General features: G+C 41.0%; 1 protein-coding gene across 6 annotated transcripts in view; it reads right to left on the bottom strand.

The window, feature by feature from the left end:
* Window positions 1–10,136, bottom strand: part of rnf13 (ring finger protein 13) — a 62,807-nt gene extending 52,671 nt beyond the window's left edge. The window contains exons 1-3 of one of the 6 annotated variants that reach the window (XM_088350401.1): window positions 9,911–10,136; window positions 4,245–4,398; window positions 4,046–4,126 (exon numbers count right to left, since the gene is read on the bottom strand). In XM_088350401.1, the coding sequence (XP_088206527.1) occupies window positions 4,046–4,126; window positions 4,245–4,358 (195 nt within the window). In that variant the 5' untranslated portion in view covers window positions 4,359–4,398; window positions 9,911–10,136. Of the gene's footprint in view, window positions 1–4,045; window positions 4,127–4,244; window positions 4,438–4,756; window positions 4,781–9,535; window positions 9,559–9,623; window positions 9,778–9,910 lie in introns of those variants that run through there. The other 5 variants (XM_088350397.1, XM_088350402.1, XM_088350398.1 and 2 more) reach the window with 5 other exon arrangements.
* Window positions 10,137–14,559: the final 4,423 nt, after the last annotated feature.

The raw sequence follows: 14,559 nt of genomic DNA, 5'->3' as shown, positions 1-14,559 counted from the left end.
CTTGTCATTGTTACAAAATGGGTTAACATATTGTGACAACGAAATTGAGCATGACACTCCAGTTTCACACATTCAGTGAGGTAAAAAACCCAAGAAGATAAAGGAACAGAGAAGATAAGGTTATAAAACAAGGACGATAAGGTTATAGTTAATGCGGAAATAACGCTTTCCACCATTTGCCATATACATTTTTTGAGTTTTTCCTTGCCCTCATGTGGGTTTTAGATCAGGGGATGGTGTAATAATAGTCTGTGGTTTGCAATAATAATCTGTGGTCTGTGCAGCCCTTTGAGACTATTTGTGATTAAGGGCTATACAAATAAACATGACTTGACTTGACTAATATTTGACCGCTAGATATTGCTGTATGTTGTAGAGTGGTACAAAGCTCAAGGAACAATACAAACTACAAAGACTCGAAGTGACCAAAGCGCATAATTTTTCTTCACATTTTTCCCATCCTATCATAAGGGTTTTGGTCTATGAGGGTTCCCCCATGGGAGCAAGATGGCAGACAGCCATGTCACCTGCCTCAAAGTGAGCCTCATACTATGAAAAATAATTACAAATTTCTCTACCTACGGTGTAATTTTAAAAAAATGCATGTTTGTGTCATGCAGCACAGCGGTGCAGTGGTTAGCGCGTGTGCGGCACGGTTCTGAGGTCACAAGATCAAACCTTCCTGTGTGGATGCATGTTCTACCCGTGCTTGCGTAGGTTTCCTCCGGGCACTCCGGTTTCCTCCCACATTCCAAAAACATGCATCTCAGGTTAATTGTCCAAATTGTCCCTAGGTGTAAATGAACGAGTGAGTTGTCTGTCTCAGTGTGCCTTGCGACTGGCTGGGGTCTACTTTGAAAGGCCCGACTAGTTAAGTCAAGTTAATCGGTGAATTATTAAAAAAAGAAAATTGATAAAGGTTTCCAAATCTTATTAGTTCAAACCAATCTATATCTTATTAATGTATCACATTTCAAAGGTTTTTGAAAAATTGGATTTAGGACATTTTAATGCCAATTAAGGCTTTACTGTATTTTTAGAATAATGAATTTAATGCACCGTAGGTGGATGGTTAGCGTGCAGTCCCACGGTGCAGAGGTTCGGGGTTCAAGTCCAGTTACCGCAGCCTCCCCGTGTGGAGTTTGCATATTCTCCCCGTACCCGCATGAGTTTTCTCCGGGCACTACAGTTTCCTCCCATACCTCAAAAACATGCATGTCAGGTTAATTGTCAGGTTCAAATTGTCCCTAGGTGTGAAGGAGCGAGAGAGTTGCCTCTCTCTATGTGCCCGGCAACTGGCTGGCCACCAGTTCAGGGTTTCCCCTGCCCACTGCTCGAGGATAGCTGGGATGGGCTCCAGCACTTCCGTGACCCTACTGAGGATAAGCGGTGCAGATAATGAATGGATGGATGATGGATTTTTATGTGATGATTCATGTACTTTTGCTTATTAAAAAAAAAAAATCAATACTGTTTTTTTTTAATGAATTACTTTTAATTACCACTAAATGGCGCTTAAATCCCACACACTTTCCCTTTCAAATCTCATTTACCTCATTGAACTGATGTATGACCCTGGAAAGCAGAAGATGCAGTGCAAAAAGACCTTTTAAAAGAAGCCACATTTAATACCAGTTTCAAGTCCTAAAATCATTTAAGCATGATGTTTTGCTATTGAGGGGTTAAATAAATGAATAAAAAGTCCCAGGGGGAAAGAAGAAAAGAAGATTTGGACGCAGCATCCAACACGCCAGTCACATGCCCCACTGTGTAATCATTTTCATTGAATAATTCCATGAAACTGGGGATTTTAACGAGATTACGCGTATAAACGGTAGCCGATACAAAAGGTCTATCCCACAAACCGATTGCAGGGTTGTGCTTTTTTTTTTGATGATTTGATCCCTTACGCTCAACTACAAAAACGATTTGATGCCACAAAGCGGAGCATTGCGTTCCGTGGGTTTCTGAAACGTGTCGCAAGTGCACACAGATGGATTTGTGCAAGTGAAAACAGAAAAGGCTTTGTTTGGCTGCCTGTTGCCCTGAAGGGAATCCTCAGTCTTGTGTTGTTGCCTTGTGATGCGAGAGGGGACTGCTGCAGGCCCGTTTCTACCCAAAAGTACAACAAAAACGCTGCAAAAATATTTGTTCCTTTAGGGGATATCATACCGCTTGTTGCTTCTTTGGAATACATTTCACAGCTTGTGAAGCGATTAACTGTGTTTTATATGTGGGTAAAAATGACATCAAGCTTACAAAGATAATAAAGACTATGTTATCCCTCCTTTTTTTGCGGTTAATGAGACACAGACGAAATCTGTAATATATAAAATAGTATATGGTACAGTTATATCCATCCATATATATTGAACCCTTGGCTCTCTCTCTTCGGCCATTGTGTGAGATAGCACAAAGGTTATACAAATAATATCAGAATGCGAAGTTGTATTAGCTCAACCCTAAATTTTGAAATGTTAGTGTTTTGTGAGTGGGCAAGACAAATCTCATATTAACAACAACAAAAACTTCAAGACTGCATCACCGTTTAAGAAAAACTCCATTGACAACAAAGTAGCAAGTGTTCGTGCTCTCTCTCTATCTCTCTTAACCACAAAAACAAGGGATCTCTTTACAGAAATTATTTTAAAGACACTTTTATAAAGTACAGACGCTGCCCGACCTACGAACGATCGTTCGTAAGTGGAAATTGTTTGTAGGTTGCTTTAGTGCTATATTTTGTATGGAATGTATGTTTAAGGTTTATATAAGTATGTTTAAGGCTTGTATAAGTAACCTATATTGTTTTCTACAAAAAAAAAACATTTCTTAAAAAAATATGCTCTACAAAGTGAGGTTTAACTTACATTTGGGAGATGCGCTTCAAGAGGTCCTCCTCCGCGGTAAAAAAAAGTGGCCGAAAAAAAGCGTTCCGACCATTTTCTCAACCGCATCAAGCTTTCTTATTCCACTTGTGTTTCAAAAGAAACGGCTCGCCTCTTCTTTTCACTTTACACCGACCATATTGAATGGATGCACGAGACATATTAAACAATACAGATGTCTAAGTTCTTACCGCGCGGGAGATAGTGTAGAAGTAGAATGTGAGATGCGCCGAATGTCGCGAGAGTTGGTGCGAGAGTGTAGGGGAGCGTGAGAGTTTATTTTTGGAGAGATCGGTGTGTTTACAACAGATGGGTGCTAACGGCTGTCGCTCTCTAAAGAGACCGTAAGTGTATTTTTTCATGAACGAGGAGTAATCAATTACCCACACAAAACGGCACGCTCCATTGGTGGCAGCGGTAGGATTACGAGCAGGTGAAGGAGAGATGTTGACACACGGACTAAGAAAGGGAAGCGGATTTTTTTACTTTCGGGTGGATGCTGGATGACCTCTCACAGCGCCACACGCCGGTGAAGGCGGAAAGAAGCACTACAGTAATGTCCTCTTCTCGGAAAAAGGTGCACACAATGCAAAATCGAACTTACAGCAATGTCCGGATATTTTTCGACATCCCAAAATAAATGTTCGTATCTACCGTTTTATGTAAGTCGAATAGTCGTAAGTAAGGGAGCGTCCGTACACTACTTTTATTTGTTTGAAATGTTCTTTTCACGGCACAATTTCCTTTCCCAATAACATTTACATGATGGCGACAAAATATAATCTGAATTCAAGTGAATCGGGTCCTGAATCAACAATGCAACATAGTAGAATGATTACTTTTACAATTATAATTTAAAAGTACATAAGTTGTTTGTAAACTTTTTAAAAGTACAGTATTTTTATTTCTTAAAAATATTTGAGCCTAAGAATCGGGTTTACTCTTTGATTTCAATTTATAATAAAGTTTTTAATGAATGAATGAATAAATAACTGAAGGTTTCTACTTCTTGGGTTTAGACTATAAGGGGACCTTTTTGGAACAAAGCCCTGCAAAAAAACACAGGATTTTGGTAAAGTATTATGAAAGTACCAAACTGACATTGAATTATATTTTTTTTCTCCATGGAATAGATTGTGATAGAATACTTTGAGACTCACCTTCAATCCATCGCTAGGGAGTCGGTACCCGAACCTTGACGGGAGGTCATCAAAATTCCTAGTTTTGTTGTCAAACGAGTACTGAAAGATACCAAAAGATAGGAACTCCTTATTACAATAATATGGGTATTGAATTTGTACGCTGAAAAATAATCACCCAATTTCAATCTAGATATATTCATGTTGAGGTTTTACTCACAGCTGCTATGTCGGCCTCTACAGGCAGCAGGTTAAGGAAGGCAAAAATCTGGATGGGGAAAATGGTATAGATCTGAGTGGCCGACAGCATCAGCATTCCCAGGGACAGCAGCATCTTGGCATCACGTTGCAATGCTCAGCCGCTTCACCTGCCACTTAAGAAACGCACACTGGTCAACAGTGTGTTGTCGTATCTAGAAAAAAAAGAGAGTAAAGTTAAAAAAATCTAGAAGAGCATTCATTGCAGGGTTCATACACCTTTTTCATGGTAAAAATTGTAAGCACTTTTTAAAGACCTTAAAAGCCAATTTTCCAAAATCTCCACTACCACTAAAAGAAAAAACATCCGGTGTGAATTATGTAAAAAAACAACCTTTATTAAAAAAAAAAAAAAAAAGAATTTTGATGTAAATCATAACCAAATATACCTTAATTATAATAAAAACATGCATTTATTTTAAATACACTTAAGTTAACAAAATGTGTATTATTAAGACATAACAGGAGGCTCACCTAGGGGTAGCTGTGAAATAATTGTGGGCCATCCTGCTTCTACGGGCAAAACAAACCTAGTGTAAGCCCCAAAAAAACAAAAATGTTCCGGGTTGATCACTTTGAGTCTCCATACTTTGTATTCTGCTTTAGGCTTTGGGCATTCATTTTTGGTTGCACAATACGACACAGAGAAAACCAGTAGTCAAATGCTACACACTGTCCCTTTAAGGAATCAATACAGGCAATCGTGAATGAAGCAACAACAAAATTAGTGGAATACAAAAATGATCTACCAACTACTAGGTAAAAGACAATTTAAAGCAAGCCAAAATATAAATATAAATATTTTCCTATAGGGCAACACGGCAGCGCAGTGGTTAGCGCGTGTGCGGCACAGTTCTGAGGTCGTGGGAACCTCCTGCGTGGGTTCAAATCCAGCTCCCGGCCTAACTGTCCGGAGTTTGTATGTTCTCCCCGTGCTTGCGTGGGTTTCCTCCGGGCACTCCGGTTTCCTCCCACATTCCAAAGACATGCATTTCAGGTGAATTGGCCGGTCCAAATTGTCCCTAGGTGTAAATGAGAGATTGAGTTGTCTGTCCTCGTGTGCCCTGCGATTGGCTGGCAACCAGTTCAGGGTGTCCCCTGCCCACTGCCCGATGATTGCTGGGATGGGCTCCAGCACCCCCGCGACCCTACTGAGGATAAGCGGTGCAGCTAATGAGATGAAATGAGATATTTTCTTATTCACACCTGGGCGGCAGTAGCTCACAATGGGATAAAGAGAGCGCAGGTTCGAATTCCGGCTCCTCTATGTTATATGTCGAAGTGTCCTTGGGCAAGACACTGAATCCCTAATGCCCCCGATAAGCCTTGCATGGCTGACACCGCTATTGGTTAGTGAGTGTGTGTGAATGGGTAAGTGTGAAGTACGTTGTAAAGCACTTTGGGAGGTCTTCAGCGACTTGAAATGCGCTATATAAATGCATTTACTGTACATTTACATGTATTTTGCAGAGCCACAAATAAATCTGTGATTATAATATTGCGAGTGCATTTATCAGTTCATATGATTTTTAGAAATCACAAATATTTTTTGAGACAAATCTCTTCCCTTACAACAATTACATACAAAAATTACAATATGTAGCTTACATTCTCAGTTGCAGGAAGTTCTTCCCATTACAATTTGCCACTGGGGAACACTACTTTAAATGTTTTGCATGGCCAACAATAAATGTCCATAATTGATATGTAATCCTAGCACTAATACACATTTTATAGTGCCCTGTTTAGGTGTATCATGCATCATCTTGGGCGTGACCCGGAGGGCGATTACACTTTATAAGACAATGCCATACAAACTAAAATCAGCTGCAGTTTATCACAAGAAGAATAAGATATGCAAAGGCAAAGCGAAGCCACCAGGGAGTAGTGTCGGCATCATTTTTAAGCAGACTTGTTGAGAAATATGGCAACAATTTCAACCATTTACAAGCACTTCACCCAAAATCCAAGCACTTTACAATCCTTGAAAATGCAACATTAAAATTCAAGCATTCTCAAAAATTTCAAGCACCTATATATCAGTCAGGCTGGACAATAATTCTTTTGATTATATTTCAAAAATAAACCCCACCGGAATATAAAAATTGAAATAAAAAGAATATCATACCGAAGAAGGGCAGCACAACGGCGCAGTCGTTAGCACATGTGCGGCACAGTTCAAGTCATGGGAACCTTCTGCGTGGGTTCAAATCCAGCTCCAGACTTCCTGTGTGGAGTTTGTACGTTCTCCCCGTGCTTGCGTGGGTTTCCTCCGGGCACTCCGGTTTCCTCCCACATTCCAAAAACATGCATTTCAGGTGAATTGGCCGGTCCAAATTGTCCCTAGGTGTGAATGAGCGAGTGAGTTGTCTGTCCCCATGTGCCCTGCGATTGGCTGGCAACCAGTTCAGGGTGTCCCCTGCCCACTGCCCGATGATTGCTGGCATGGGCTCCAGCACCCCCGCGACCCTACTGAGGATAAGCGGTGCAGCTAATGAGATGATGAGATGATCATACCGAAGAAAATCTTGCTTATCCTAATATTGTGTGCCTAATACAAACAAATTCTATAATTCGATATTAAGAAACAAATACTAAAAATGTGTGGATCTGAACAATTTGTGAGTAAATATTTTTGACAAACAGTTTTCAGTAAAAAGACAGTAATACTGTTTCAATTTACCCCCGGGAAACACTACATTATTTTTTCCATTGCCCATAATATATGTCTATAATTAATATGTAATCCTTGCCCTAATTACACATTTCATCTTCATTGGGCGCGACCCGTAGGGGGCAATGATGCTTCATAGGACAAAAAGCCAAAGCCACCAGAGAGCAGTCTCAAAGTCATTTTTAAACAGCCATACTTGATTTTTCTTCATTGAATGCATGATGTATACAGTCAGACTGCCAAGGAACAAAGCAACAAAAAGGCATCGATTTTAATTATTCACAAGCACTTTGCCCAAAATTAAATTACTTTTAGAACCTTGAAAACAACTTGAAAATCAGGAATTTAAGGATTTTAAGGACCTGTACAAACCCTGCATACACAAATCACAAACAGCACAAATCTAAATGAAACAACACACAATTTTTTTTGTTCTACATGAGATTAACAACCAGACGTATCCCCCCAAAAAAAACATCACATGAGGACCATTTCGTCCATTTCTTTGTTTTCAGTTTCTGGATGAAGAGCTGAAGTGCACTTGAACTAGGGGTGGGCAAAAAAAAAAATCAATTCATGTATATATTGCAATGTTATTTTTGGAGATTTTAAAATCAACATTTCTCCCCCGGAATTGATTTTTCTGACCTCATATCCGGTACATTTTTTCTTTGAGAGGATGTTTTATACTTGATCAGCTTACTGTGTTAACTGTAAATAGGATGATTGAAGGAGCAGATGTGTGTTACGTTGACATTTTATTTGATTACATTTTGTGGCTTTAAACCTGTTGCACAGTGTACATTTTATGTTCTCATTGTCTCTGTTGAATTAAATGACAGCTTCCGAACTGAGTGACACAGACTGATGTGCATTGTTTGAACGTCATTCATGGTTTAGTTTCCCAGAAGTGTATGGTTTACATTATTATTTTTTTTAGAACTGAAAATTAAATCGCAATCATCAATCATATCAAATCGCCATATTTGTAGAATCGCAAATGAAATTGGCACCCAAGAATCGTGATACAATCGAATCGTGACCAAAGCATATCGTCCCACCCCGAACTTGAACTGTATAGTAGAAACCTCTTTAGCATCAGTAGGATCACAAGGGATAAAGGGATTTTTTTTTTTTATTAAAAAGAAGATTAAAAGCATGTCACAAATAAATTGTTTTTCCCATTGTTGTGGTTCTGCCTACTTCAATGAGTCAATGACATCTGAATGCACTGACTTTGATTGAAACTGGGCAATTAAATCCATATCCACTAATCATTTGATGATGCACAAAACATAAGCAAGCACAGACTCTTGACCGATTTCACAGCATTGCAGTTCTTTGTGTACACGTCTTTTTGGGTATGTCTCTATACTTTTTGCAAAACTTGAAACAAATATTTGATGAAATAGAAATAATAGAACTTGCACCATTCTTTAGTGTATCGTTACATACATGGCCGATTGAAGCACGTGTGAAAACGATACATCTTTGACTGCAATAGGGTTCTGTCGAGTATATATTGGGCACAGTCTTAACTACAGTGTACAGTCAAGTTATCATACCAACAGACCCCATTTTGCCTGTAAATCGCTGAAGAATCCATTATGTGGAAGCTCGTTAAACGAGACACTTTATGATGAAAACCCACAGAACAAACTGTAAACACCCAAAAACTCCAGCAAAGCACTCAGAGCAATTTGATTGGGTGAGCAGTAGGAATAGATGGAGCATTACAAACAGCTCGCGCACTCTGCCCCCCCTTCCCCCAGCGTTATCTGCACAGAAGGTACATGCGATATACTTCTCGTTTGCAGTATTTTGTCATATTTTTACAAAAGAACTTTGCCCGCACCTCATTTTGAAGCATTATTTAGGACAAAAATGAGCCTCAACACTCCTAAGTAACTGAAGGGGGGCAGACAAATTTAAAGTTGTTATCTAACACCTTTATATTGTTGGTTTTAAACCAGTCCATTGTAAATTTTGCTTTATTGGTCGTTGTCCTACTGGAAGGTGAACCTAACTCCCATTTTTCAGGTTTCTTGCAGACTCCAACAAACTTGGCTCCATTCACCTTCTTATCATCCGACCATCCAGTCATTATCTGCACCGCTTATCCTTAGTAGGGTCGCTGGGATTCTGAAGCCCATCCCAGCTATCTTCGGGCATTGGGCAGGGGAACTGGTTGCCAGTCAGTCACAGGGCACACAGAGACAGACAACTCACTCACTCGTTCACACCTAGGGAGAATTTGGACCGGCCAATTAACCTGATATGCATGTTTTTGGAATGTGGGAGGAATCCGGAGTGCCCGGAGAAAACCCACACAAGCACGGGGAGAACATGCAAACTCCGCACAGGAGGGCTGATAGCTGGGTTTGAACCCAAGACCTCAGAACTCTGCCGGCGGACGCTCTAAAGTTTAAACACTCATCTGCCGTGCCACCCACCTTCCTATCAACTATTTAAAATTTGAGTAAACCACTTTCAATAAACCTTACCCAAGTATTCTACTTTCAATGCCTGTCAAGTAGATATAATCGATAAACACATGTTTGTAATCCGGTGCAACATACCTGCTCGATAAGAAAAACAGAAAAGGGAAGCGAAAACAACGGCCCACATGACAACTGGGAGCAGATGACTAAAAATCAAGTGACTTACCATTATCAAATACAGTAAGACATCCCTGTGAATCGTTGACAATTACACAACATGCAAAAGGTTTCCATCGCAACCTTTAATACCGTGAGGTGCGGAAACCAATCTCGGGCGCCCACTAATAACAAAATGACGGAAGTGTGATGTGCAACGTTACCATGAATATTAACACAAACGCAAGCAAACGTTTAACTTTGATAGTGGAGGGGTGAAAAATTGAGTATTAATACATTGCGTCCGGAGGAATGACAATGCTACATGTTTAGCTATAGCAGGGTAGCGTTCTTTACCTCGATTTATCCGCGATGCTTTCTTCTTACACCCATTAAAAATCCAGGTATGGACATTGCTATACGACCGTGCAAAAGTGAGTGCAACAACATCGATCGTGGGCTCACGTCATTCCATTCGAACGCTGCGATCACACTGCTAATCCATTACAGTCCGCTATCTTCTCCATTTTTCAGAGTGGAGACTTCCGCCACGCGCTTTACCCGAAATCCCCCTCTCTGATTGGCTACGGTGACTGTCGATCATATTGTACTCAGGAAATGAACCCAGACGTAAACACTTTGCACGTGACATCAGCAAAACAACATTTTGAGCTCTTGTACTTCGTAACTGACGCATTCCTATACGTCATTATGGTTTTTTTGTAATGCTTTCAATTGAACATAATTCCGATTTGAATCGGTACAAAACAGTCAAACAATAATAGAACGCCATCATGTTCATGGTAATTGTAATCGTTTTCCTTAATGCAAGGGTCTCTAACTTAATTGACCCGAGGTTCGCCGTAGCTAGGGTCTAGGTAAGGAACAGGCGAATTGCGTTTAATTCAAAGAAAATGCACAGTTGTTTTAAATGCTACACAAAATAAGATCTATCTATCCATCTATCTACCTTGGTCATATCCCTCAAGAGGGGTGACCGACAGCAAGACACACACATACAATAATAAATAAAAATAAAAGGGAAAAAAAACACACACAAAAATGTTTGGCCCCTGGCCAACCCAAATGCCCAAGTTAGGCAGCTCAGCACCTAAGTTGGTCATGCTTTCGTTCCTCCAGATGAAACGGGACACAAGAAAGCGGCCGTGTCACTCGGGTCAGGGTGACACAACACACTCTTCTGTTCAACAGCAGGGCCCGACAGCTTTCACTGGTTTACCCCTGCCGCATCATACAGGTGCCCTGCCCATCCACGTGCCCAAACATCCCACTATCCTTTTACAACACCTCTCCACTCATTCCTATCACCAACAATAGCTCTAGCTTTCACTAGATTTAGACCTCTTTCCTGCAGTGCACTCATAACACCATCCATCCACATCAATCGCGGCCTTTCTCTTGGGCTCCTTCCATTGACTTCTGCTAAAATAAGATCTAAAAGTTAAAAAAATGATAATCAAGAATTACTGTGAAAAAAAGATAAATTAATTAATAATTGAATCCTTAAAACAAAAGAAAGAAAGGAAGAAAGAAAGAAAAGACAGATAGTTCACTACTTTGTTGTTAATAGAGTTTTTTCAAACAATAATGCAGTATACAAATAAACATGACTTGTTTCCTGAAGTTTGCAGTTTAGTCTCATCTCATCTCATTAGCCGTACCGCTTATCCTCATTAGGGTCGCGGGGGGGCTGGAGTCCATCCCAGCCATCTTCGGGCAGTGGGCAGGGGACACCCTGAACTGGTTGCCAGCCAATCGCAGGGCACACGGGGACAGACAACTCATTCGCTTATTCACACCTAGGGACAATTTGGACCGGCCAATTCACCTGAAATGCATGTTTTTGGAATGTGGGAGGAAACCGGAGTGCCCGGAGGAAACCCACGCAAGCACGGGGAGAACATACAAACTCCGCACAGAAAGTCTGGAGCTGGATTTGAACCCACGACAGGTTCCCATGACATGAACTGTGCCGCACAAGCGCTAACCACTGCGCCGCCGTGCTGCCCACAGTTTGCAGTTTAGTTTTAAAGTTAAAAGGGTTTTTTTTCCGTTGAAAAACAGACAAAATGTTTCCAGACTGATAGAAGATTGGATACAGCTGTTTGGATTGTTTGGTGGCCAGGAGCCGCAGTACCCAATGTGGCCTACAGAGGGCGTTAGAGACCCCACGAAAGCAGACCACACGAAAGAAGATGTTTATCGATTTTGCTGAAATTTATTGGGGAGCCTTGACACAAAACCTAGCTGAAGACTAGCCTAAGGTACAGCGGTGTAAACTTTCATGAATATCAGTTGAGCCGTTTCAGAGCTTTTAAATCACGCACACACCCACACAAACCGGGATTTGCAAAGTAGTTTGGATTGGTTGGGTTGTTGGTTGGTTGGTTGGTTGGTTGGATTGGTTGGTTGAATCCTTTAACTACTAAACTAGGGTCATAGGGGCATCATTTCCTATGGTGTGTCTTGGGCAAGTATAGCCTGGTTGCAACTACCCCTCTCCAGGCGAACATGAACAATAAATAAATAAATATTAGTCCCCCATGACCTTTCTTTCTTAGGTGCAATCCTTCGTTGGATACCAGGAATGGGTGGGTCGATTTCCTCCGAAGTTCCTAGGCCAAACACTACCAATTTAGTATAATTTGTAAAGGGTAGGTCTGGCATGAGGTCAGTGGTCCACACCTTTTATTAAAAGTATAAATGTATGTCCAAGTGAATTTTTCGGAGTGAAGTGTTTGCAGGTATCAGCTTCAGGTAGCGTTCTACATCACAGCCTCTTTTGGCCACCTGGAATTTGCAGATTAGCTGCTGCATAAGGACGCACATGTCGATAAGCCAGTAGGGGTTCATCCATATCGCAAGCGGTGCCAACAGATTGCCCACAAGGACGCAAGGAAATGCCCCAATTATGTCGCGGCGCGAAGCATTCAACTCGTTGTCTTCAAACTCTTTGTCACTACAAACATCATGACCTTAGCAGAAGGAATGGACTAATTGAAAATTGCTATTTGAAATGGACATAAAGAGTACATGCGCTACTTAGCAGGTAAGCTATGTTCAGTAGCGCACCTTCAGACAAGGCACTGACTACGTTTGGTAGAGCAGAGGATGGCCTAGAGCAAGGGTGTCGAACAGGCGGCACGCGGGCTGGATCAGGCCTGCTAAGGGATTGAATCGGCCCGCAAGACAACGCTGAGCGAAGCGCAAGAGAAAAACGAGCTCCAGGTTAAAATATGTCCTCTTGATGTTGCCAAAGCCAGGTGCCTCTCACAAAGACGAGAGTTGTATTTCTCTCTCTCTCTCTCTCTCTCTCTCTCTCTCTCTCTCTCTCTCTCTCTCTCTCTCTCTCTCTCTCTCTCTCTCTCTCTCTCTCTCTCTCTCTCTCTCTCTCTCTCTCTCTCTCTCTCTCTCTCTCTCTCTCTCTCTCTCTCTCTCTTTTTCTTTTTCTTTGTTCCTTTTTGTCTCTTTCTTTGTCTGTGTCTTTTTACCTTCTTTTGCTCTCTCTTCCTCTTTTCCTTTTCTCTCTCTTTTCTCTCTTTCTCTGTCTTGCTTTCCCTTTCTATCTTTCTCTCCTCTTTTTCCCCCTTCTCTCTTTCTCGCTTTCAATTTCTCTTTGGGTTTCTTTCTTTCTCTCTCTTTGCCCCTCTCTCCCTTTTTATCTGTTTTGTTTATCACGTTCTCTCCCCCCCTTCATCTCTCTCTCTCTTTATCTCTCTCACTCACTATTTGTCTTTTTATCTCTTTTGTTTCTCACATTCTCTCACTCTTTGTCTCTCTCCCTTTCTCTCTTTCCTTGTCCCACACTTACTCTTTTACTCTCCCTCTCTTATTCCCCCCCCCCTTTTTTTTTTCCTTTCTCCTCAATCGACTAGTCCGGCCCCCGAGATAATGTTTGTTCTATCGTGTGGCCCCCGAGTTAAAATGAGTTTGACAGCCCTGGCCCAGAGTCATTATCAATACACCTTATACAGTATTTTACCCCCACCAGAAGAGCATTGATAAACAATCAGAGTAATCTGCTGATGACACCTACTGGCCTTAAAAGGGACTCAGAACAAGGCCAAACACAATTTGATCCCGGGCAGAGAATTGTGTACTGTATTGGATGACACTAGGACAGAGTATCCTGTGTTCACTCCTACCTCTTACCAGAAAACAGATTCCATGGCATGCATGCTTTGGCGCATCTTCAACCTCCCACCACTTCAACCGCCAAAGAAAGGGCAAAATACTTCTTGACAGTAGCCAGATTTACATCCTTTCTACCGGATTTTCAAAAAGTTTTAGTGCTTTATAATGTAGTTTATATGAAAGAGAATCAGATATAGCAAAGGGAAAAGATTGGCGGGATTTTGATTATAAACTGGTAATTCTGAGAAAGTCGGAATTCTGACTTTTGTGTAACTTCTGACATTAAAGTGAGAATTCTGAGTAAAAAAGAATCTTCCCAATAGTATTTTTTTCTTCTTGACTTACTCTCATCCTTTTCTTTACCTTTCCATCCTCTAATGGAATTGTGAATTATGTAATTGTACTGTGTGTCCATACATTACTGGAACATAGCGCACAGTTCATGTAATCGCTGATAGATTAAGAATCCACATACTGTTAAGGATACAATTAGACAAGGAGATCACTTTGGGCAAAACTTATGATCTTTCTCTACACACTGTTTGGGAATTATTACGTATCCTCGATATAAATATAAATCCGGTGTGTCCTAAACACATTTAGTCGTCTGTTTTAGTAATCCAGGGGTGGTGTACTATTTTTATACTGCAAGTCAAGCACTAGGTGCTGTGTAACTTTGGTTTCTTTCTTTGGTATTGCCATGTACAGGTTCACATATCATGTTGCTATTGTCTCATGCTTTATTGAGCCTAACACTCATGTGTTGCTGATGGTCAATTCAAGTCAAGTATAGTTGCATAGACCTTAAGCACAAAAAGTCTCAAAGGGCTGCACAGACCACCATTACAACA

This window comes from Urocampus carinirostris, chromosome 12 (genome assembly GCF_059441175.1).
Source record: "Urocampus carinirostris isolate Australia breed hairy pipefish chromosome 12, RoL_Ucar_1.0, whole genome shotgun sequence".
NCBI lineage: Eukaryota > Metazoa > Chordata > Actinopteri > Syngnathiformes > Syngnathidae > Urocampus > Urocampus carinirostris.
Note: the sequence above shows the minus strand (reverse complement) of the source record. Positions and strands in the feature narration are given on the sequence as shown.